General features: G+C 38.0%; 5 protein-coding genes across 7 annotated transcripts; 2 read left to right on the top strand and 3 right to left on the bottom strand.

Moving 5' to 3' along the window:
- Positions 1-4,704: 4,704 nt before the first annotated feature.
- Positions 4,705-8,710, top strand: LOC118054060 (calcium uniporter protein 6, mitochondrial). Its single transcript, XM_035065504.2, has 2 exons — positions 4,705-6,523; positions 7,868-8,710. Exons 1-2 carry the CDS (start codon positions 6,005-6,007, stop codon positions 8,348-8,350), a joined length of 1,002 nt encoding a protein of 333 aa, XP_034921395.1. The 5' UTR covers positions 4,705-6,004; the 3' UTR covers positions 8,351-8,710.
- Positions 8,711-8,862: 152 nt separating this feature from the next.
- Positions 8,863-17,961, bottom strand: LOC118054058 (uncharacterized). 2 transcript variants are annotated; one of them, XM_073403952.1, is made up of 20 exons: positions 17,804-17,961; positions 17,425-17,537; positions 17,239-17,314; positions 16,994-17,136; positions 16,803-16,889; positions 16,470-16,553; positions 15,487-15,694; positions 14,646-14,731; positions 14,274-14,505; positions 13,992-14,115; positions 13,721-13,857; positions 13,166-13,274; positions 12,048-12,090; positions 11,722-11,893; positions 11,190-11,260; positions 10,998-11,091; positions 10,107-10,316; positions 9,822-10,031; positions 9,311-9,706; positions 8,863-9,199 (listed from the first exon to the last, which is right to left on the bottom strand). In XM_073403952.1, exons 1-20 carry the CDS (start codon positions 17,819-17,821, stop codon positions 9,179-9,181), a joined length of 2,634 nt encoding a protein of 877 aa, XP_073260053.1. In that variant the 5' UTR covers positions 17,822-17,961; the 3' UTR covers positions 8,863-9,178. The 2 variants fall into 2 exon arrangements, with proteins under 2 accessions (XP_073260053.1, XP_034921391.1); XM_035065500.2 differs by having other exon boundaries at positions 8,863-9,188.
- A 244-nt stretch (positions 17,962-18,205) lies between these two features.
- On the bottom strand, positions 18,206-21,306 carry LOC118054059 (bifunctional bis(5'-adenosyl)-triphosphatase/adenylylsulfatase FHIT). Of its 2 annotated transcripts, XM_035065501.2 has the most exons (5): positions 21,172-21,306; positions 20,979-21,101; positions 19,282-19,428; positions 19,030-19,128; positions 18,206-18,922 (listed from the first exon to the last, which is right to left on the bottom strand). In XM_035065501.2, the coding sequence occupies exons 1-5, from the start codon at positions 21,274-21,276 to the stop codon at positions 18,806-18,808; spliced, it is 591 nt and encodes a 196-aa protein (XP_034921392.1). In that variant the 5' UTR covers positions 21,277-21,306; the 3' UTR covers positions 18,206-18,805. The 2 variants fall into 2 exon arrangements, with proteins under 2 accessions (XP_034921392.1, XP_034921394.1); XM_035065503.2 differs by having other exon boundaries at positions 19,282-19,458; positions 20,991-21,259.
- Positions 21,307-21,624: 318 nt separating this feature from the next.
- LOC118054056 (protein YCF54, chloroplastic) lies at positions 21,625-23,748 on the top strand. The gene is made up of 3 exons (XM_035065499.2): positions 21,625-21,969; positions 22,372-22,604; positions 23,360-23,748. The coding sequence occupies exons 1-3, from the start codon at positions 21,730-21,732 to the stop codon at positions 23,550-23,552; spliced, it is 666 nt and encodes a 221-aa protein (XP_034921390.1). The 5' UTR covers positions 21,625-21,729; the 3' UTR covers positions 23,553-23,748.
- A 297-nt stretch (positions 23,749-24,045) lies between these two features.
- On the bottom strand, positions 24,046-25,290 carry LOC118054069 (reticulon-like protein B5). Its single transcript, XM_035065514.2, has 5 exons — positions 25,104-25,290; positions 24,839-25,019; positions 24,506-24,647; positions 24,349-24,418; positions 24,046-24,218 (listed from the first exon to the last, which is right to left on the bottom strand). Exons 1-5 carry the CDS (start codon positions 25,288-25,290, stop codon positions 24,046-24,048), a joined length of 753 nt encoding a protein of 250 aa, XP_034921405.1.
- Positions 25,291-25,568: the final 278 nt, after the last annotated feature.

The following is a 25,568-nucleotide window of genomic DNA, read 5'->3' as shown; positions in this document are numbered from 1 at the left end:
CTTTCTTTCTTTTTTGTAATCTTCTTCACTCACATGTTTATGCATTTTGACAAGGTCGTGAGTGATGCGTCTCGGTTTGGCCCTTACCAAAATGAGTTTAAATATCCAACAACTATATAAATAGCATGTTTTTTTGACCTATTTCTATCACAACTCAATGGATTGCAACAGATTGTAATAACCTATAGTTTCTCTATTTTGAATTATTCAAATAAGTTGTACAGATTGCAACAACCCTTAAAGCTAGAAAGCAGTTTTGAACTGCTCTATAGTTTAGGATTTCAAAACAAATGTTTGTTATCATGTATGTGATTTAACTACTGTAAAATGTAAATGAAAGATAGAATTGATTTCTTCATTCTCTCATGGTATCAAAGCCCTAAACCGATCCATTTTTTTATTTTATTTTTTCCCTTCTGTTCATTAAACACTCATGGCATCAGAGTTTAATCTTGCAACCATTTTCAACACCAATGAATCACACTAAACTCTCGTCAGAATCAATGTTACTACTCAAGCCCCTCTTAAACTCACCTCTACCAATTACCTCTCTTAGAAACTTCAGTTCCAAACCTTATTCATTGGCTATGATCTTATTAGCTATATTGATGGCTCCAAACCATGCCCGCCAGCTACCTTGACTCAAGTCAGTACCACCTTTTTCAATCCCAATTACACTTTATGGATCCAACAGGATCAACTGATTCTCAATGCTGTTATTGGCTCCATTTCACCCATTATTATATCTTTCATAACTGAAGCCACCACCTCTAGACAAGCCTGGACAAATCTATTAAACACCTATGTTAAACCCTCTTGTGGCCACATCAAATAAATTAAAAACCAACTAAAAAACGCCATCAAAAGCTCCCTTAACATCACTGAGTTTATGCAAACTATTAAAACATGAGCAGGTGATCTTGCTCTTTTTGGTGCCTCCCTTGATGAAGAAAAATCAAGGACAAAATACTTGATAGTCTTGACAATAATTACAAAGAATTAGTTTGTGATGTCCAAGCCAGAGATACCTCTTTCACATTTGAAGAACTTCATGAAAAACTTCTCAATTTTGAGGCCTCCCTTCAAAATCTCCCATCTGAGCCACACCATTTTCCAGCTACTACTAATCTCATACATCAAATCAACACAAAAAATTGGTGTCCTTCTCTACCCCGTGGCAATACCACAAATTATTGACGCCCATCCCACAACTCTTTTAACTGCTCACCTAATGTACCCATTACAAGACCCATTTCATCACAGGCCTCTCGTCCTCCTCTCAAACCATACCTTAGTCACTATCAAATTTGCAGGATTCAGGGTCATACTACTAACCGATGTCCTTCATTTCACCTTATACCAGTTCATCCTTACCCATATACAGTTCTCCCCGACAAGGAACACCATGGCAACCACAAGCTCACCTTACCACCCATCTCTTCACCACGTCATCCTGGCTTTTGGACAGTGGTGCATCACACCATGTCACCTCAGATCTAAACAATCTCTCCTTGCATGCTCTATATAGTGGTACTGATGACATCATAATCAAAGATGGATCCACTCTTCTCATCACTCACACTGGTTCTACCTCTCTCAAAACTCATTTCCAAGCATTTACATTAAGCGATGTTCTCTGTGTTCCGTCTATGGAAAAGAACCTAATCTCTATTTCACAATTCTGCACTTCTAACAGTGTTTCCATAGAATTCTTACCATCCACTTTTCTTGTTAAGGAACTTCATACCAGGACAACACTAGTACAGGGACAAGCTAAAGATGGTGTTTATGAGTGGCCTTTTTCCTCTCATTTACTTGTCTTCTCCACAATAAAGCCCACGTCCTTCGACTGGCATCATTGTCTAGGCCATCCAGCTTTTTCAATTCTCAAACATATTGTTTCTAGCAATCATTTAGGCTTATCTTCCAATTATCAATGTAATGCTTGTCTTTGCAATAAAAGCCACAAGCTGCCCTTCTCCAACTCTACAATTGTCTCCACTAACCCGCTTGAAATTATATTCTCTGATGTGTGAACCTCACCAATTTTCTCCCATAATGGCTTTAAATATTATGTTATATTTATTGATCATTTCACTAAATATATATGGTTTTACCCACTCAAAAACAAATCTGATGTCAAAGAAGTTTTCATAAGATTCAAAGCCATTGTCAAAAAACATTTTAATCCCACCATTAAAACCCTCTGCTCTGACAATGGTAGCGAGTATATCTCTCTAGCTAATTTTCTTTCCACCAATGGTATCTTGCATCTCACAACTTCCCCTCACACACCCGAACACAATGGTTACTCTGAAAGATGGCACCTTCGCATAGTTGAAACTAGTCTAGCCCTACTCACACATGCTTCTTTCCTCATTCCTACTAGACTTATGGCTTTACCACAGCCATCTATCTCATCAATAGAAGGCCCACTCCCACTTTAAACATGTCCTCACCCTACCAAAAAATATTTCTAACAGCCCCAAACTACTCCAAGTTATGGGTCTTCAGTTGTTTATACTACCCTTGGCTCCGCCCTTACTCTTCACACAAACTTAAATCATGGTCCAAACCATGTGTTTTCCTTGGGTATTCTCCCACTCAAAGTGTTTACTACTACCTTGATCCTTCCACCTCCAAAATATATGTCTTAAGACATGTCAAATTTGTTGAGTCTCAGTTTCCCTTCTCTTCACTATCGGGTTCAACCTCTACTCCACTTTCCAATCCCATCACCATTTGGATTCCTGCACCAATTACAGTTATTTCACCCACTTTACAACTGCCACTCACTATGCCATCTAAAGTCTTCAATCCTCAGCAACCTCAAAGTGTAACTCCAATATACAATCCAATACAACTTCCATCCACCATCGCCACCCACACAACCTCCCCTTCTATAACATCCTCAGCCGATACAGCCTCACCACTCCATCCCCCACCCGAAACTCCTACCCTTCCTATTCATTCCATGATCACCCAAGCTAAGAATAACATTCATAAACCTATAACTAAGCTGAATCTTTATACCCGACTCTCCACATCTAATGATTTTGAACTAACCACTGTGACTAAAGCTCTTTTAGATCCTAGGTGGCGTCAAGCCATGTCTGATGAATGTGATGCCTTGGTGAGAAGTGGAATGTGTGAGCTTGTTCCACCTTATTCTACACAGAATATACTTGGATATAAATGGATATTTCAGATTAAATGTAACACTGATGGTTCTATTGACAGGTTCAAAGCACGTTTGGTTCCAAAGGGATTTCACTAGAGACCGGGTGTTGACTATCTTGACACCTTCAGCCTTGTTGTAAAACCAACAATAATGTGTGTGGTCCTCAGCCTTGTTGTATCTCAGGGTTGGACTTTACGCCAACTTGATGTCAACAACACCTTTCTACAAGGCCATCTCTTCGAGACTGCCCACATGTAACAACCACAAGGTTTTGTTGATCAAGATCGTCCATCCTATGTCTGTAAACTTCAAAAGGCAATCTATAGCCTTAAACAAGCACCTAGAGCATGGTATCATGAACTTCACACTTTTCTTCTTCAGTCAGGTTTCAGAAATTCTCATATGGATACATCATTATTTGTTCTCAATATTGCTGGACAGAAAATGTATATCCTTGTCTATATGGATGACTTAATAATTATTGGTGACAACACTACTATAATCGACTCCTTTGTGGTTGTTCTTGCTCATCGATTTTCCATTAAGGATCTTGGACATCTATCTTATTTTTTAGGCGTGGAGGTCGTTCAAAATCAGTACAGAATTTTATTATCTCAAAGGCGTTACATTTTGGATATTCTAGCTCAAACTCATATGGCAGATGCCAAACCTGTGTTCACTCCTATTCCAACTAGTCCACCTTTGTTAAAATCAGGCATTGCCTTGCCTGATCCCTCTGAGTACAGAACAATTGTTGGCAGCCTTCAATATCTCTTGATTACAAGGCCAGATCTTGCATTTGCGGTTAACAAGCTCTCTTAGTACATGCACACTCCTACAACTGATCATTGGAGCTTTGTTAAACGCCTCTTACGCTATCTATGTGGAACTATTAATGATGGCCTCCAAATACATCGCAGTCCCTATTAAATCTACATGCCTATTCAGACGCAGATTGGGCAGGTGACAAAGATGATTTCTCATCTACTAGTGCTTATGCCATATATCTTGGTCGCAATCCCATTTCATGGATTTCTAAGAAGCAGAAAACTATTGCAAAATCTTCAACTGAAGCGGAATACAGGGCAGTAGCGAATGCAGCAGCTGAGCTCAATTGGCTTTGCTATCTTCTGACTGATCTAGATGTTCAACTTCCGTGTTGTCCAGTCTTATACCGTGACAATGTTGGAGCTACCTAACTCTGCTTCAATCCCGTGTTTCACTCCAAAATGAAACATGTTGCCATCGATTATCACTTCATCAGGGACCAAGTACAAAACGGTGTCCTTCGTGATGCACATGTATCCCCAACAGATCAACTTGCTGATGCACTCATCAAGCCTCTTCATCGTATCCGTTTTCTAGATATCACATCCAAGATTGGACTTCTATCTCAAGCTCAATCTTGAGGGGGCATATCACAACTCAATAGATTGGAACAGATTGTAACAGCCCGTAATTTCTCTGTTTTGAATTATTTAAATAAGTTGTACAGATTGCAACAGCCCTTAAAGCTAGGAAGCAGTTTTGAACTGCTCTATAGTTTAGGATTTCAAAACAAATGTGTGTATTTAACTGCTGCAAAACGTAAATGAAAGATAAAATTGATTTCATCATTCTCTCAGTTTCACTCAAGGTTTGGAAATGGCATGGCATCAGAATACACATCATATTTGCTTTCACTCTGTAAGTTTTTCGGCGGCTGTAAGTAATGCTGTGATTTGCCGTCAAGGAAACTGTGGAAATTCAGGATCATGCAATTATCTCAGTTACTGTTGTATGGATTTTTAGGTTACATTTACTTTAATTTGTGCTTGTCTCTCTTTCCGTCATCTTGCATAATTCTTTGTTTCAGCTCAGCCAAATATTTCCATCGGGTTTCTATAGCATCCTTGTGATACCATGTACTTTGGCGATGATGAATGTGTTTTGGTCTTGGAAGATAGTGAAAGGTTTGGTGAAAACCCTGTCTAAAGCTAGACATAGTCAGTGACCCGACCCCAGCCCTTTAGCTTGTGCTAAGATGGTGAACATGTATACGTGCTAATTCTGGGTAGCTCTCTATGCCCAGACTTGTGGAAGGTTTGAGGTCTGTGTAAACAATCAATTGTTGTATGCATAACAATCCTTCATGAAATTACTCCATATCGTGCTACTGATCTGGGCTGAGAAGTCAGTCCTCCATGTTGCTGTTTTCCAATCACATTATAATCAAATAGATAGTATTATTGTATTTGTAATAATGATAGGATTCACGATTGGAAGCAGGAAGAGAAAGAGTCTGGTCTAACAGTGGATGCTCAAAAATGGAAGATGATGGATCCAAAAGGATGGATTGAGGATAGGAATAATAGTGGGGGAGGTCAAACTTGGAAGGCCTCGCCACCGTGTCCGTATGGGTAGTTTTGGCCTTGGAAGTGGTCAATTTAAGCTACTACCCCTTTTTGACGAGTTATGAACGTGTAAGCTAATTAAAACCGGAGCATAATCCTATGCAAATGCAATTTTTGTCCTGCGCCTCGTCACTGGCATGCCACACCGCACCTATGTTTGTCGGATTTTATCTTATCGTTTCTTTTTTTCTCGCCTCGCTTGCATTGAATTTTCCCCTGCCTCCGATCGCCGTCTCGTCCCTCCATACTATAATCACTTAGACTTCTCCAATTGCCTTCTCCTTCCTTCCTTCCTTCCTTCCTTCCCCCTTTCCCCTTTTCCCCTTTCGGCCTTAATTCCTTTCTTCTTTCCCATCAACCAACTTTTTCCATGTTGCTACACTGGATTATATAAAAAGGCTAAAGGTAAAGCTGAAGGAAAAAGGAAACAATGTGGAGCAGATTATGGTCCTCCTCTGCGTCTGGGGTTTTGAAGCGCACTCTGTTAGCCGCCAACACTCAATCCCTCTCAACACCACCGCGATGCACCACCACCAGGACTATTGCTTCCTCTGCCTATTCTTATTATTATTATTCTGGTAGAGGAGGAGGAGCTGCTGCTGATGCTTCAACTCCATTCTGCAAAATCACATCCTTTTGTTTTTCTTCCGCTATTGATGCTGATGCTGAATCTTCTTCTCCCTCCTTCAATAATAATAAGAATGATAAAAATATATTGATAACAAGTTCGGAGGCGAAGAGGCTGATGAGACTGGTGAATGTGGAGGCTCTCAAAATGAAGCTTGGCATGGAATCCAGGGAAATTATCCCTTTCTCAGACCTCCTCGAAGCCTGCCAGAGCATCGGTATTGCCAGATCTCACGATGAGGCCGTTACTTTTGCCCATGTCCTTGATGATGCTGGGGTCGTCCTTCTCTTCCGCGACCAAGTCTATCTTCATCCTGATAAGGTAGGTAGCTACCCCTGCCCTCCTTTTCCATCTTTCTTGCTTTGCTTTATTTGCACCTTTCTTCCCTTCTACTTACGATGCATGTTCTTAATTGTCAATCTTGTTTTTAACTTATTATCATATGTATGTTTCCATAATCCAATCAATTGCTTTGCTACTTCACCATCGGGTGGATGGTGGGGGCAGACTGAGACATACACCGCATCTCCTCTCCTCCTCCTCCTCCTTCCCCTCTCTTTCTCTCTCTCCTTTTCTTTTCACTGTTTTTATTCTTCTGATTTTGCAATTCCCATCATTAATTTCACATCCCTTCTTCCCTGTTACTGACAGGGTTTTCAACTTCCAGCTTGTCATATTGCTTGCTTCTCTCTATCTGCGTTCTGTATTTAGTCAGTCCCTCCCTCCCACCAAGCAAAGACCAGAGTAATCTTTTAGTGATATTTAAAAGAATATGCCCTTAAAATTTCAGTATTGACTGTGTTTACATTCAATCTATTTCTCCTTCCATTTATGATTATTTCACAATGAGCTGCTGCTATTAGAATCTTCCTCAACTCATAAATGTTCCCGCCATTCCTATTTTAGCTAGCTTGTTGGGGCTGGGTACACATTCATCAAATCTTCCCTTTCCATTTACAATATAGTTTTTTTTCTCCGCTGTTTGAGCTTACACTTCTTAAATTCTCTACTTTTATTCAGCATCTCTTTCAAAATTTCCATTTCTCTATTACTACTACTATAGTATTTGCAGCGGTTGGGGTATACTGAGAAGCATATTTACTTCTTTCTTTGCTTATTGGAATGACAATCGGGGCAGTTAGAAATCTGCTGTGAAAACACCCTTCACCCTTTACAGTTTTTCTGTGTATAAGGTGCAGCAAAGGAAGTCAAATGAATGATAAACGTTTAGATTTTATTTAGCCACTATCCATTTGTGCATTTGGCAGTGAGCTTGCCTGCTGATATTTGTCAGAAGTTGCTTTTGCTTGTGTCTTGGTACGTTATCAGAGCCCTGTGTGCAGAACTCGTTTTCTAGTTCTCGTTTTGGTTGGGCTATCTATGCTTTGAGCTTTCAGAGGAACACTATACTTGACATCTAAAGACAGTATGGCTTGTGGTTATTGGGCTCCAACTTGTATCAGGCAGAAGCAGGATGATCCTTGGTTTTGGGATTTCACTTGTTTATATATACAATAATGTTGGTACAGATGTAGAAAGTACATGAATTTCCTTTGTACAAGGCAAGGGATTTAAAGTTTTTTTTTTTTTTTTTGCCCTATGCCTTGGATATTAGTCGTCCTGACTACAAATTGGTTTTGCCTTGATAGTCTTCTTATGTTGCAGGTGGTAGATCTGATAAGAAGAGCAGTGCCGCTCGCTTTAACTCCTGAAGACGACCCTGCAAGAGATGAGCTAAAGATGCTTCAGGAGAAGAAAGAAGAAATTGATGTACAGGCACATAAGGAGGTTCGCCGGATCCTCTATAGTGGATTGTGTTTAGCTTTATTGCTGGTTGGGCTGTTTTTCCGGCTAACATTTTGGGAATTTTCATGGGATGTGATGGAACCTATTGCATTTTTCGCCACAACCTCTAGCATAGTCATAGGTTATGCCTACTTCCTGATCACTGCAAGAGATCCAAGTTACCAAGACCTAATGAAGAGGCTGTTTCTCTCAAGGCAAAGGAAGTTGTTCAAGAAGCTTAATTTTGATGTTGAGAGATTCAAGGAGTTACAACTTAAACAGAAATCACCTCTGGATGCCACAGCCTCTATTAAAAAACGTGTAGGGATGAAACTGGAACTGGACGATGCCATGCACAAGTAGTCACCTCTTGCTTTGGTTTGAAAGATGGGAATCCAAGTAGGATTTTCGAAACCTTTCGTGAGAATTTATCCCACTAACCATCTTGGTCCCTCCCGCCTTGCTAAAGGATTAACATCATTCTTCTTTTGAGAAAATGCTATTTGCTGATTTGTCGTAGCTCTCATTTTTTGGTAAAAATTTCGTTCTATTAGCAGTGCTGGATCCTGTATTTTTTTTTTTGTTGAACAGCATTTCGTAATGCTGAAAGCATCGATGCCCATGCTATTCGGATGCTGACCATCAGATACTAAATTTCTTTGAAATAACTGCCTCTCTCCACGATTACGTAATTAGTCTTGGTAAAAGAGTAGATTTTTTATAATGATTTCTTGAAATTGCCCATCGAGCAAGTATTTAGATTGCAGCTTGTTTGCTTGCAAATGATTGGATTAAGTTGCAGTTTTTTGCCCCCCCCCCCCCCCCTCCCAATCTTGAAAAGGGATTCTGTTGTGATAATTGAATGCAACTCTCAGTGGGATTCAATAATCAATGAACAATTCTCAGTTGGAAAATGAACTCTGCGCCTGAAGACAACACCCCAGCTGCTGATGATGTTCTTAACTGATTCATGTTTCATGACAACTTAAAGCTCATAAAAAAGCTACATGGTAAAAGTCTAAACAAAATGAAAATACATCCAAATTAGTGCCTGCAATCTTGATTTATCTCATCATTACAAAAGCATATACAGATCATTCTTCTTAAATATTACGAAGTCGCTTTCAAGGCTACTTAGTAAATCAATCACCAATTCCTCTTTGGACCCGTTGAAATGCTCCAAAATATCTCTCATGAAAACCTGCAACACATCTGCATCATCAAATTGCCACGTAAAAGAAATATGAAAGACAACATATCCAAAGATCTTCATCAGTTAGTGCAGAGATATGGATTAAATGGGTTTGCTCATGCTGAACTCACCCCTTCATCATAGTTCTTGAGCCAATCCAGTATCGAACTCTCCGTAGCTTCCAATGCAGTTGAGCTTTCTTCAGGTATATCTACCTTTTGACGTTTCTTTGGGGAAAGTACATTTGCATCATTGATAGGATGAACATCTTGGTCCTGTGCAATTCTGACCACAAGGGAGGAAGTTTCTTCATTATGATCTGAGGAACAATGAGTAGCCATAATCTTGACTGATATTTCAACCTCAGGAACCGTGTCCAAGCAGCTGGTATCAGTGGAAACCATTCCAGACTCACTTTCCACAAATTCATCAGCCTTCAAAGTGTCAAGGTGGCTAGGTGGAGTCACTTCAGGTGAAAACCCACAGTTTTGCATTGCCAGACAGATCTTGATGTGTGCGTAGCTTATCTGATGTTATTAGTGAGTTTTCATTCAGTTGTATACTTTTTAAGTGATCCTGAACTCAATGATCGGTAACAAATATTAAGCCAGAAAAATCAGAGAAATTAGCGCATCAACTTACATCTTCTGGTAATTCATCTTTAATGAGCTTCAACTTTTCCCTAGAGCCAACCTTTGAGATTGCACCCTCAATTTCTGACAATCTTTCACGTGAAAGTCCAACTTCACCACACAATCTAGTCCATTCAATCTGGAGTCCTCCGTGTGCAGCTTCTAGAAGATATTCAACAACAGTTCCTTCTTTTATAGGAGCTGATCTACCAGGGAAATTCTGGGAATAAAAATTAAAATGATTAAAGCACTAAAATGCCTATAACATATAAATGTAAATTTTGTCAAGAAATACCGCGATTTTTTGAATTGGTAGACCATTTTCATGCCACATTTTCCAAGCATCTAACTTGGCTGGGGTTAATTTCTTGTGATTTGGTACTTGATTGGCTTTTCTCGTATTAGCAGTCTGCAAGTTTACTCCCCCGTCCAAGGAAAGGTTAAGTTCTTGTGACAGATCCCTAATAGCTTGAAGAAGATAATCGCCATGTCTCACAACAAGATGCTGCAACATCACCACATTCCATGCTTAACATTGAGAAGTACAAGCAAAATGGTAAACCGTGACTGAAAACACAAATTTTCTGCTTTTCTTAACTCGTTAAATTAGTCTCTTGGTATGTACTACGTATGCCCATTCACACCACCCCTTACCCTCCTTTGCAGAAGAAAATGGAAAGGTGTTGCAAAGTGAATGTCAAAGGATCAAATGTGATAATGATAGAAGATGCCTTATTTCCTTTTTTTTTTTATATTTTTTTCTCAAAATCATCCAACAACAATAATAGGAAGACTAGCCACTAACCACCCAATCTACATATCAGAATCTCGATTGCAATATGGAGGTGGCTTATCAAGACAAGTAAATATGACAATAAGTTCAGTCATCTCTGTTTCATGCGTGTGGAAAAGATTAAAAAGCCAGAGAATTTCAGTCACCACATAATACATCTACAGTAGCCAGAAATTCTTAATTTACATATTGAAATGGATAGCAGTAAGATTGCTTTTACAAACATCAAAATTAGGAAAAATAAAATTTCTTTAAAACTCCATTCCAAGAAAAAACATTTCCTGATTAAAGCACAAGCAAGGATGCCAAATTACGAGATAGATAACTAGTGCAATGAAGAAATAAATAAAAAATATTATGAAGAATTTTTTTGTCCCAGTTGTTAAGACTCACCTGGTTGACACCATCAATGTTTGCCAACCTTGCTTTGGTAGATGGTCTCACCAAAGCAAATTTTTTTATTGTTTGATCACCACATACAGCGTATCTGTAGCAAGCAATAAGAAAAGGTGCTCAGATGGTATATTCCATATTAACTAAGCAGCTCTTTAGGGATTTATAGCCTTCAAAGAAATATGAACCTACGGAGCAGTCCCAATGCTTTTAGCAAGCTTGGTTCTCTCATCCAAAAGCATGTGAAAGATTTGTGCTTCAGCCTGCGTAAAAAAATGCATGAATTCACCAAGAAGTATATATGGTAACTAAAAAAAAAATATTAATAGAAAAGTTGGGTGTGAAAAAATGTAAAATATTTCACTGCATGGGTGGCAGATCAGCGATGCAGTTGTAAGCTGAATTCATGAAGTGCGAGTAGAACAGAATTCACAAACAGTTCTTTGCAAAAAATAAAAAAAAAAAATTAGAAGGAAGCGCATGGAAGAAAGGGAGAATTTGCCTCATTGGCTTCATCTTGAAAACACACAACATGCAGGGGTTTTGAACCAAGAGCACTTCAATAATAGTGCATGAAGTTTTAAAACATGCCAAACAAATCCAATCCCTCCTGTCATCTGACAATAGAAGCCCATATTCCTTTCCACCAACATATACCTCTGACAATATCATAAACAACGAGGATAAAAGAAAAGGGAAAAGGAGATGGAGATAAAATATCAACCTCTGACAATTGTTCACATTCTAAAGTTGCCATACTATTCAACTCTCCAACCCCGCCTGTTGTGCATTGTTGTTCTTCATCCTCAACCATTTCATCAGTCAATGGTAATATTAGAGCTGGTTGGTGATCAGGTCTAGCAGACTGAATAAATTGCTTCCCTTTTGGACTTACTCTGAAGCATAAAGATATAGACTTTAGTCAATTGTACTTAGCTGATCAATTATGACAAACAGACATAGCAGGGGAGAAGGATAAAGAAAAGAAACTCTATGGAAGTTTTCAAGTATGTAAATTTGCACTCAATAAAATGAAAGCGCACAATTTACCTTACAAATTTATATGTATCTCTAAAAGTCTCCACTAGATAACCTGTTTGTAAGTAACACTTATTAGCTAAAACTGGCAACTATGACTTTATTATTTCAAAGAATCATCAACAGACAGTACAATATAAAATTTTATAGATAAAATGTATTTCATGGAAAGACATGAACTATAACTACAAACATGAAGTCAACAACTAATGATTATTTGTGATAGGCAAGAAGATTGATTTTCAATACTGCAATTGGTGCTATGTTATGAAAGCTGGAACTGAAGCTTTTTATTGCAACTACGAAATTTTCTTTTGTGGATAGGCTTTATCCCAGATAAGCTCAATGTCAATCCTTCACTAATTTGAAGCTATTGATCATCAGCAGAATTTTTCTAAGTATCCTTTGTGAATGAACAGGAGAAAAATATATCTTCTTTAATCAAAATGCATGCAGAACATCCAAGTTGTAACCATCCCCCCTTAATTAACTTGTCGATCATGTGCTGACAACCTATTGCAAGTTAGCTATACAGTGGTTCCCAGAATTTGAAGGACACGTGCTAACTTGTACCAATCTACTCCCGTATTCTTCTTAAGAGTTTCCCAAAAAACAATTACAAGGAAGTTATTATCATTTGTTGGTTTCCATGCAACAGTGTCTTCCTCCTCTTGGTTACCAACCACATAAAGTTACTTGATTGTTGACTAAATCCTCCAAGTGAGTAAGCAACAGGCTACCTACAATCATTATTGGAAATAAACACTAAGACTTCATTCAGAGGAATACTCTGCTATAAATCTTCAAGGGAGCCATGAAATGTAGAGAATCCCGCTATAAAAAGGTGTTTTGGCCATTACCCAGAGTGATGGGGAGTATCCTTTCTATATCCATTCGTTTCAGAAGCTTCTTCCAACTCCCAGTAAAGATACTAGAATCTATTAAGCTACAGAAAATTCTAATTTTGAGTAAATATATGTGACTAAGTAGTCAATGCCAAGTCACAATCATTATAAAACATGTCAATACAATCAATAATTCTTTGCACCAAGCAACCATAAATGATAATTGCTCATTTCTGAATGATAATAACTGAATTGTCAATCGCAAATATATATTGCTTCAGGTACCATGAGAAATTAATTGGTAAGCCAGTGATTTCCACCAATTTGACGAGTAGTCTTTCCCAAGTCCGTGAAATGGTAGCTTGTCAAAATGAGCATTAAGAATTTTTTTTGCCTGTAAATTTAGAGAGACAGCAGAAGCATCTGCATAAGAATTGAGGGTGAAGAAAATGATAAAATCTTGAAGCCATAGAAAAACAAAATTCAAAAGATTCATAGAAAAGTTTAAATTAGTTGCCTATGCCTTATCATTACAGCTAATAATTCTCCTTATACATGCCAGCAACTTTAATCTCCTCCACCCCACCCACCAAAAGAACAGGTAAGGTACTTTTATTTCTTCTTTCCCCCTCTAAAATATCTACTGAAAGCATGCAGCTTTTGGTTTTTGATCAAAAGAGATATCAAAATTTCCTTAAATACCTTACTTTCAAGTTTTGGGGTAACAATTATACATACATCAATGAATACAAGTATATATATATATACATGCATGTATGTTTGTATCTATAATGGAGAATGACCAGCAATCATGAGCTATTCACAATAAATAATACATACCCGGGATCCACGAAGAACATCTACAGGCATATTGAGGCCCCAGTTACCCTCACACGATTGAATGCAAGACATTAAAAGAAATGATTCCTTAGACATGTCACGCTCCCTCTTTGAGACCATACAGTTATCACAATTTCCTGAAAGTGCAACGCATATTAATCATGCTCAAAATTGGATACAACAAGAAGTAATTTTGTAAATAAAAGAAGGTCTGTTATTGAAAGCCAAATAAGGACAAGTTCAATTAGATGTATTCAAGAAAGAACCAAACCACATTTCTCGGCTGAAAATTTTTCCCCGAAATAATTGAGCAAGAACTTTCTTCTGCATGTTGTTAGTAAGCAGTAGTGTTGCGCAGCCATCAATGACTCCATAACAGCCCTTCTTTGATTTTCCTGGAAAATGGCAGCAGGAAAGAAATGCAGAGCATAGCAAATTTCAAATATTTCATCATTTAAGAAATTTAGCAGAGTAGGTCAACCATCAGCACCATTTTAACAAGCCAAAGAAAATGTTTGACGAGTGTCATGAAAGAAGAAACAAAGTTGCGTACTGTTCTTAATCCTCCACAATAGAAGTCAGCTTTTGCAAAGTCAGCTCTTGTATAATATAGCCAACATACAGAAGGAATACCATCTCTCCCACATCGCCCACTTTCCTGATAATAAGATTCTATACTCTTTGGACAACCATAATGTATCACCTGCCTTATGTTTGGCTTATCAATGCCCATGCCAAAGGCAATAGTAGCAACCATGACCAGCAGTTCATCTCTTACAAACGATCTGAATAGAAGTAAAAGAATCAGTTAATAAAATAAAGAGATAATTCAAGGAGACAAATGAGAGAGCAACACGCAAACGTTGATTAATTAGATGCAAGAAAACTAAAACCACTACACTCCTAAAATACACGAGGTAAAAACCTGTGGGACTCCTCCCGAGCTTTGCTGCTCATTTGACCATGATATATTCCGGTCTTAATTCCTGCCTCTTGTAGTGACTTGTGAATCTAGAGAATATATTACAAAGACGAAACATTGTACAGAAGTTAGTCAAAATATTCATAATAATGACATATGCTTATAAAAAAACAAAAAATCATCCAGAGGATAGAATGGGAAGAGAAACTGTCAGATAAAAATTTGTCAACATCTTCATATGGTGATGATCAAAATTAATACAGAAAGCAATCTGTGAAAGTTAATTTGTTCCGAAAGAAAATTTTAACTCCCAAATGATTAAACAACTTCTTTCCTGCTCCAAAAGAAAACTGATGAGTACATAATATAACATTACAAGGAGGTTCTAATCCATGTGATGCGGGAACATATCAGGCATCTTTAATATCTATTTCTAAAAATCGATTTAACCTTCCTTTTCCTTTCTCAATCTCATCTCCTTGGTATATCACCAACACATATCAGTAACAACCATATTCTCGCAATCAAATATAAGAATGCCATAGCTTAGGTGGTACTGTGAGTTTTAACTAATCCTCAAAAGCCCTCAGACAGATACTCCCTAGCCCCTTTATGGTTACATGAAAATGAAATAAATCCTTTGTGGTTATACAAACATAAATTTGGTCCTTTGCTTTTAGAGCTTGGTCAATTGTAATTACAGTTGTGGGTGGTGTTTCTTTCTGAATTGCAATGGATGGTGAAGCTTAATTGTTTTGAGGATATGCAATTCCTCTTTTCAAACAAAGAAGCAAATAATAAAAGGCATACAATCATTAGTAATAAAAACACGAACAAAAAGAACCTGCTCAACATCTTTTATTGTTGTACAGTAAATAATAGTTGACCCAGCCTTCCTTGCATATTTTGATATTTCTTGCACAAGCTCATCCACAAATGGAAGACTGCGATTGAAATGTTTGACACCGTAGAAGAGATTTTTACGATCAAATGAGCCAACAGCAACATAAGGATTGTTCATCTTCAAAGAATTGATGATGTCAATTCTAACCCTGGCATTATGCATGCAGAATAGACAGCATTAGACTACTTCTCCCCAAAACATAGCAAAGCAAATAAATAAATAAGTATAGAACACCTAAGTAGATAACACCACAAAATTCAGTGCCTTATAAAACTACGAAACAAAACAATTATAAACTAACTAGAAGCAAACAATTATATAAGAATTAATGTCCAAGAACATTTGTTGGCTTAGAAATACACAATTTTTACTTGATGCAGTTCTTGGCTGAATTATGAAAGGAAAAATGTGAGGAAAAAAGGTATGCTGCTTCTCACTTAATGTGGACAACTAAGAACAATATTCAGTTCCCTATTGAACCTTAGTAGCATCTGCTTCTGAATCTGTTAGAAAATGAGCAGTTGATCTGTGTTCAGGTCATGTTTTCCAACCAAGCCATAGAGGATACAATGTAAAGATGTCTGCTGGCACATGTGTCTTTGTATTTTGTGGGAGGTATATGCAGCTACATGAGGACTGGAGGGGGTTGGATTTTGAGTCTAGACTTCAAAAATGACTTGCTCTAGCAACAGAATGAGATGATTCATAGATGTACACTTGAAAGTAAAGTATGTCATACAGATAAAGTAACAATTAAGAGTAAGATCAATTTATAGAAATCTAAAATTTAGATATATCCAAAACTGAATGTCAGTGAGAAAGCATAAAGATTTTCGTTCTCCAAACACATTCTTATACTAGAGACAGGAAAGGACAAGCAATACACGATCACATCGGTTCACACAAATACGCAAGGCACATACTTTTCAGTAGCAGTTGCAGTTAATGCAACAAATGGAACTTCCAAAAGAACACCACGTAACTTGTTTAACTGCTTGTATTCCACCCTGATAAACCAAAACAGAGAAGAGAATTCCTCAGAACTAGTAAGAGAATGAAAGCAATTACTGATAGAGAAAAAAAAGTAAAGGAGTGAAGTGGCATGATTGATCAAAATAAAATGTTTGGCTAGCATTATGAGTCTAATTCCAATTCTAATGGAACCATCAGATAAAAGAAAGAAATTTCGGACAACGTAGCACAAAAAAGAAGTAGGGAAATATAGAAGAAAAAAACTAAAGCATTAAGGACGGGACCTGAAATCATGGCCCCACTCTGAGATGCAATGAGCTTCATCAACAGCAAAGAGACAAATTCCTGCCTCTAGCAATTTCAACCAGAAGCTACAAAAAAAAAAAAAAAAAAAAAAGAGCATTTTCATCCTAAGTTGATAATAAAAAGTAAATGCATGTGGCAAATTAAAGATGGGGGGAGAAGAAGCTAGAACCTGAGAGGGGTGGAGCAAGCCTTTTCAGGTGTCATGAACAATAAATGAAAATGACCAGTCTGAGCTTTGGTATGGACGGAACCATCAGTCTGAGCACTTCCAAGAAACTCAGCTCTGATTCCGCGTTGTTTCAAACTCATAACCTAATTAAATGAGCGCATTTCATTTCTAAATTGACATGCATTGATGCATACAAGTATAGCGGAAATAAAATTAATTGGGAATGCAAATAAATAAGGACGTACCTGATCTTGCATCAAAGAAATAAGGGGGCTTATGACTATGGCAGTCTTTTCAAGAAGCAAAGGAGGAACCTGGTAGCTGTAGTTTAGCCACACACACCAAAATACACACACACACACGATTGTGAGAAAGCAAAAAGGTTGAAAATTATTGTATAAAATGTAGGGTTGGTATTGGTGGTATGGTACCATAAAGATTTTCCGCTGCCAGTGGCCATGACCGCTAAGCAGTCCCTCTTGTCCAGAATCTGGTCGATCACCTCCTTCTGGTAAGCCCTGAAATTCGCATACCCAAAGTATTGCTGTGCACCCAAATCAAACAAAACCCACTCAGTATAATTTTAACAATGATTAAATAATTGATTTTTTTTTTTTTTCTTTTTCGTTAATCAATTGTGATTTATCGTGACAAACAAACTATACTACAAAAACGATTTGCTGCAAAAAAAAAAAAAAAGGTAAAATCAAAGAGAAATAAGAGGAGGATGAGGGCTTGGGTTTAAGTTTTTAATTGAAAAAAAAAAAAAAAAAACAGAAGAAGAAGAAGAGGTACGGTACAGCACAGCACCTTGAGTGTGGATAACATTGCTTGCCGTGATGTGCTATGCTGTGTGGTTTCTAGTACGAGGAATCACACTCATCTGCTAATGCCCTGCTCTTGGTCTCTCTCTCTCTCTCTATCTATCTCTCCCTTTCCCGCTCTTTCTTCTCTTGCCAAGTTGCCATCTTGGTTGGCCCCGTTTGGTCCCCGTACGTCATGGGCTTCAGCCCACACTCGAGAGGCCCGTGTTTTTTCTCTTTTTTATTTTATCATATTTGTCTGAAAAACACAAAAAAAAATGAAAATTGAAAATGAATTAACTGCTTGCAGCCTTGCATTCATTTGTATGTCTTGCAGATGCAGCCCTCTCCATAGCCATAGGTTCATCCGAAAAGCAATCAATTAAACACACACACATACTTGTTAACATGGTATCACAAACAAAACTCTAATTTTCTCTCCAACCATTGGTTGTTCATCTGATTGTGACCTTAAAAAAACATAACCCAAAAGATATTATCGTCTACTAAGTTACTAGCAACAGACATGCTTCTCAGCAACTCCCTGTATTTCATCTCAAGTCTAGCAGCCATACCACAACATCATAAAAGTACACATGACTGTCTGGGTATTTGAATGCACTGTATTTTCAAGAAATACATATGTTCCAACTTCCTTCTTTCAACAAATCTCTCTTAGATACACCATCTATTAGAATTAGCAGAAAGAAGAAAAATGATGAACTGAATGATATTCTTCTTATTCAACATATTATCATTGTTCACTGTTACATTACTTTTATAGGCACGTTTGTGTAGAAACGAATGAACCAAGATAATTAACAATAATAACTGATTTATATAACAGTTAACTGAATCTTCTAACTGTCATAACTAACATCCAACTTCTTTAACAAACTCTAACTGCTGCAATTGCGTGCTGAAGACGTCAACTGTGCATTGCTGGAGAGTGCTTCTGCTGATGATCAATTCTTTGCTCTGCTGTGGCTGCATGTATGTTTAATATCATCTATGAGAAAAGCAATCTGTATCCATCTGCCTCTTGAGCCATCTCCTCCATGCTTCTGTCCCTCCTTTCCTCGTCTAAATCCAGCTTCCTCTTTAATTCCTTTTCCCTCTCGTCTATCTAAATGACACCCACACAATCATTTGTTACACTCCAATTGATGCATGGAGCATAAAGATCAGGTAGCAAGCACAAACAGTGTAGGGTATACGTATTCTATAACTTACTGCATCATAGATCTCATCGTTCTTCTCAAAGTCACCCTCTTTTCTTGGGATGATGTGAACATGAACATGGGGCACACTCTGTCCCGCCCGCGGCCCATCCTAAAACACCAATGAACTTCAACTGGTTAGCCTTCAAACATCCAGAGCATGCATTAATTACCTAGTGGCTCTGATAACAAGCAAATACACTCATTCTAACCAAGTAAATAAATAAAATAAGAGATAGTGTGAGCTTACTAGGAACTATCTTACTTGGATGGTAAATGTGAGAGATGTTGCCATGTAAAAACTCTCAAGCTGCCCGCCAACCTTCTTTGCCGTCAGCCATAAATCACTGGTCTCATCAGCACTGAGATCAATAAGGCGCTTCACTTCACGCCTTGGACAGACAAGCACATGTACAAAATGTAAAGGCAACAAAATAGAACACTCAACTACGCCTATCATTCATGATATATTGATTCAAACTATACAGACATCAAGAAACTCGATCAACAATCTTAAGAGCATTTTACCTTGCATGAAATGACTGCAGCACGTGAGATATTATCAGCTATGCCATGTTTTCTTACAATGTCATTGTATAAATGCTGGAGACATATGCAAATTGCAAGTGCTTTTAATCTTCTGGGCCTAATGGTACTAAAGGTATGCTGGAGACATATGCAAAAGGGACATAAATAAGAACGAGAAGATAGGTAGGTAGAGCAAGAATACAGAAAAGTAAATTAAATCTAATAGAGCATGCGCAATTGTGCACATTTGATGGATCTCTATTTGTTTACTGGTGCGACTTTTTCCAACCATTAGTAGTAGGTGGATTTGGATTTTTAATAGCTTCCTTGTTCAGTTGGATGATTAGTAACACAGTTTCTGGTTATGCTATATGTTCAACTTGCTGTAGCTTGCGAAAAAAGATATAAGATGATTTTTCTCCGACTACGATGTGAGTAAGGAAATTAAAGGAAAGCAGAACATAAGAGAACATGTTGCCTTTAACAGTTTGTAGTGACTCTAGTTGCTTTTGGTTGAGAACTGAGAATGTGTGGAATTAAGAATTTAACCTCCAGGGAGGAATTTTGTTATATCTATCAACTAAGAACTCCATTTTTCTTTGGAAAGTGAACAAGTGAACTTTGTAGAAGTTCCCAGTCTTCCTTTTTCAGTTCTTAGTTTTCATTGCATGTGAATGATAAAGTTTCAATTTTGTAAGGGAAAAGATTAATTCTTCATTTGTATCTGTCTTGATTTTAAATGAAACCACATCAAAATTGTTATCTGGACTCAAGAAAAATGAAAAATCACTATCACGGATTCTCGGTGATACATTGTAAGAACATAAATTAATCCCAAAAGAAAATCGGATTGCAATCTTAGTCTTGATAAAAAGCAAGCCACTAGTACAGATTTGTGATACATAATAAATCCTACAATGAAATGCAATCAGCACATCACCCTAAAGAATCGAGTATCGATTAACACATAAGAAGAAACAGGATTTTTTAAAAAAAAAAAAGTTACCGACTTCATGGTTCAATCACCCTAAATTACAAATATTGGATAACCAAAAATTGCAAGAATTTCCTATCTGCGAAGTTTGGAGAAAGTGCATTATCCCAAAAGATTAGTAACTGACTCCTCAATCAATTAACCAAAAATTTGCTTTCTTGAGGTTGACTCATAACTACCATTAAACCACAGAGAAAAGGGAAGGAAACAATTAGTTTAGTTATCAACTAAACTCACTCAGGAATGCAATTTTGGCTCGTTAATGTACAAATATTATACCACAAGATTTTAGCTGTTAGAACCTTATGAAATACTATAGCTTGTATTTGTTTGAAGTTATCACTTTATTAAGATTTTCGTTGATCATAGACAACTTATCAGCTAAGTGAAAATAGTAGTCATAATAACACAGAAGCTCTAAGGTGTATATAGAAGTCCAAACCAAGATGAACGGGACGGAGGTTGACCGTAGCATAAGAAAGATTGGTGGAGTAAAAGACTTGTTTTGGGTCTATTTTGTGAGGCCCGAACTGATAGTACTCCGTCGTCATCGAAGTCGACATCTAATCAGGGATCATTTAGGTTCATTATCATCATAGTAAGAAGAAGGGAAGACAGTTTTTCTTAGTTTACCTTGGTGGTGGAAATGGGCCGGAATCCTTTTGAGGAATAACAACGATGAGGACGAAGAAGAAGACGGCAGTTGTCAATACTAATGCTATGTGCCTCGCTTACCATTCTTTGACTCTTGAGAGAGGCTTCTGATTCGTTTGAAAAAACCAAGTGGGCCCCTGTCGGATTGGTTGCAAGTTAGCAACACGTTGCGAGTTCGAACAGGGAGTCTCGACCTTCTCATTCACAAGGGCTGATGCGGCCATGTTAGTCCCTCAACTTCTTTTGATGCAAGAGAATGGTCTGTGTAAGAGTTGATTAAAAGAAATATAATCTTGATACATTAAAAACATAGAAATGGGACCCAATTGGAAACGTTATGTTTTAGAAGTTGTATCGAAAATTATGATGATAGTTGAGGGACCAAATTGAGAAAAGGGGATAGTAGATAGATAAGCCAGATAAGGTTGTCTGATACGTACTGGCTTCTATTTTGTTCGGCCTACCCACTTTTTTCTCATAGTTTTGCTTCCAAAGCACCACAACTGTTGTACAAGCAGGTGAAGGAGGAGAAAGAAAATGTTAAGCCTAGCAGTGGGGTCATCAGTTGCTGCAATGAACAAGGTTTCCATACATCATACTGTGAATTATGGTAATGGTAGTGGGAAATCCACAGCCACACAGTTTGGCTTTATCAAGGGATCGCAACATCCACCCTCTCTCCTTTCCACTACTACCAATATTTCCTCCTCCTTTAAGACTGCCGTTGCCGCTGTTGATTCCAACGATCTCACTTCCTCTCCCACTCCTCCTGACAAGGTTCTTCAATTTCTTCCTCTTTCTCTCTTCTACCTCTGCTTACTCCACTACTAATTTACATGTTATATTAAGATGTTATTTATTGATAGAATGCCTAGTAATTCCTTTTCTTTTACAATGCCAATTGATCAATACTGTGAAAATTGTCACTTCATCACCATTGTCCTACAAATTACAAACTCCCATGTTGTTGTGTACTCCAATAAATCATGCATGTATAATTGGCAACACAACTAGGAAATTCCCAGTTCCTCCTATAAAGAAAACCCCCATTTTGGATCCTACTTGGAAGGCATCAGGAACCTATACATGCTCAGAGAATGTATTTGCAATTTTTTATTTAATTTTTTTTTTTGGCATGAAGCAGTCCCAAAACTTTACCTTTTTCTTGTTGCATTTCAGCAAGAAGCCAACAAGTACTACTTTGTTGTTGCCAACGCAAAATTCATGCTGGATGAAGAGGAGCACTTCAAGGAGCTCTTGTTTGAGCGCCTTCGTAACTATGGAGAGCGTAATAAGGAGCAGGACTTTTGGCTTGTGATTGAGCCCAAGTTCTTGGACAAATTCCCTAACATCACCAAAAGACTGAAGAGACCCGCTGTTGCTCTAGTTTCAACTAATGGCACATGGATGACGTAAGAACATTCTTCCACCCTTCCTCGTTTGGACTACAAGTTCTCATAATTCCTTGTTTCTGTGTATGCTTCCTAGCTTATACTTAGCATTTGATATCTGTATTTTAATTTTTATAACTACCTAGGGAAGAGCCTTCACCAGAGTTATTCTAAAACTTCAAGACATAGATGATAATGTTTAGGCCTTGGAGGATTGAATGCTGTGGTTTATCATTTGGTGGGCACAAGCCACAATCTTATTCAGTTTTTCAGTATGTCTAACAATATTCCCCGTGCTGCCTTCTTGGTTGCAAGACAAACTATGGTGTTATGATGAGTTGTTATTCATAATATGTGTAGCAATTGACAAAAGTATAATTTCACTTGCTTAGTATGCCAACCACGCTCACACATTTTCAAAGCCCCTAGTGAATTGAACAAGACTCGTGAATCAAGCTCTTAAAAACAGAGCTGTCTGGGCTTGTACTTAGCTAGAGCATGCCTACCTTGTCTCTGGCACTCCTTATCCTGGAAATTACTGGGATTTCCTTTTTTATGACAATTTTGCACTTCTCCTGTTTGTTTGTTTGGTGAGGTGCAAGGGGATGCTCACTAAAGAGCTTTGTTGCCTATCTGTTCATCACATATGCAGTATGTTAAAAATCATCTTCATTCCTCTAGAAAGATAAGATTCTTATGTGTGCTTGTGTGGTGTGTCCTTGGGCTTATCTCTCTTGCTCCTCATGGATGTGGCTTCCCATTTTGTGGTTCGGCAGGTTTATGAAATTAAGGTTGGACCGTGTTCTATCTGATAGCTATGAAGCTGGCACCCTAGAAGAAGCATTAGCCTCGAATCCTACCACTATAGAGTTTGAGAAGCCAGAAAACTGGGTGGCACCATATCCAAAGTATGAATATGGATGGTGGGAGGCCTTCTTGCCTGCTGAATCAAGAGAATCAAAAGTATAGAACATTTTGCCTAGTTGATTTTCTTCCGTCTTACCAAGAAGGATTTTCATTGTATCTTAGATAATAGCACCCTTAGCTGCTGGAATCTGCATGCAGCTTTATGAGTTGGTAAGATGGTCAAACTTGTTAAGAGCCCTGTATGTTTGAAAGATTTTGTAACTTGATATCTATAATTCAGCAAAGAAGTGTCTTTAAACTTGTTAAGAGCCTTGTATGTTTGAAAGATTTTGTAACTTGATATCTATAATTCAGCAAAGAAGTGTCTTTAAAATAGCACTGTGAGCAATCCAATCTGGTACAATAACCTATTCAAATATGAGGCTGTTCTTTTTTGCACTTTGTTTAAACCAGCCATGGCATTACATTGCTCCTTTGTTTTGAAAATGATAAATGGTTTACTTTCTCTGTACCATGTACTCCTAGGAAATCTAAGCTTGCCTCTCACAAATGTTAAAACAGAGAAAAACTACTAACTACTGCAATATGCTTATTCTTAATGCTGCTTATGATGCTTCTCGGAACCAAAGATTGGGAGCTTTTGCAGAACATTTTCATTCAAGACAGCAGACTGCTTCTTCACTTCAAACCACAACTTCTCAGCATAAATGTCCACAGCATCTTCATTTTTCTCATACAGCATTGGCGCTGTCATTAGCATTACAAACACTACACGAACCATGTAACACTGTATCAGAACTTAAGCAATGGAAAATAAAATACCAATGAGACGAAGCCCAATCATGCCATGGATTTACTTAGAAAACAAGGCATTAGAAGAGATTAAACAGAAGCTTACATAGGTATAACAAAGTCAAAAAACTGAACCAGCTTCCTATAACAGAGAGAACCCACAGAACCGCAATCACCTGCAAATCAAATTGCACATCATGGTTAGAAAAGTTGCATTTTAATGTGCTGCAAATTGCAAAGCCTTTGAGTGAATGAAAAGGTACCTTAAGAAACTTCTTCAAATCCTTCCCAGAAGCTACATCCTGGAAAGATGTAAATGCGCGGTTGATGATGCTCCTAAGCAAAAGAAGGCAATTCACAAACAGTTCATCCGGCGGGGTTACCTCGGGGAGTTTTGGGGGCGACCTGCATCATCAAATAGAAACAAGTTTGATAACTACACTCTTCCCTAAAATTACAACAGAAATCCCCTTATGCACGATCCTGGCAGTAATTTTCCTATTACCACTAAAATGTCGAGAAAACCAATAAAGATACTACAAGGATGAGGCGCGGTGTTGAGGAAAATATAAGGGGTCGAAATAAGAGGAACTCACACATTGATGTAGGAGGCTAAATTGAACCACAGGAAGACCGTTGTCAATGACAGAATAAGAAAGTGGCAAACGAAAGTAAGCAAGTGATAACCTATGCACTCAAACAGAAACCATATGACTGTGACACCGGCAAAAAAGCGTGTTGAGATCTGCGTGTTTCGCCACAGTATGATACTGGCATCTGAACACAAAGAGATACACACAATCAACTACGAACGAGGAGATGAGGAAACCAAAAATGGATGTAAACACGGTTGATTCCTACGTTTTTCACCGCCAAGAACCAAGTGAAGAGGCTTCTGGCGTCCAAAGAGGTGATTCTTATGGGTCGAATGCAGCATGATGTACTCGTCAATCTCAGTTTCAGAAGACGAGTCAAATTTATCATTGTTATCATGGTCCTCGATCTCTTTGAGCAACTGTGAATCAAACCCATCCATTGGATCTTCCATCACAACGTCCTTTCCTGAGACTTTAGTTTAGGAATAGGGACGGATGGTCCTGGTTGTCTTAAGTCTCTGCATGTTTTCGACATGAAACTGAAATATTCAACAAGGGAAGACGAAAGGGGCGCTAGATGACCCCCTGAAACTCGCAACTGGGGAATGGCTGCACTATTTTTACCATACCATCCGCTGGCTTGCATTTCCTGAGCTTCTAATTTTAGTATTTCAGCCTACCATTAATTGCTATGCACGGATATCCTTAATTGGAAGATCATCTAATTTTA

Source organism: Populus alba, chromosome 13 (genome assembly GCF_005239225.2).
Source record: "Populus alba chromosome 13, ASM523922v2, whole genome shotgun sequence".
In the NCBI taxonomy this organism is placed as follows: domain Eukaryota; kingdom Viridiplantae; phylum Streptophyta; class Magnoliopsida; order Malpighiales; family Salicaceae; genus Populus; species Populus alba.
The sequence above is the reverse complement of the archived record's forward strand: the minus strand, read 5'-3'. Positions and strand labels throughout refer to the sequence as shown.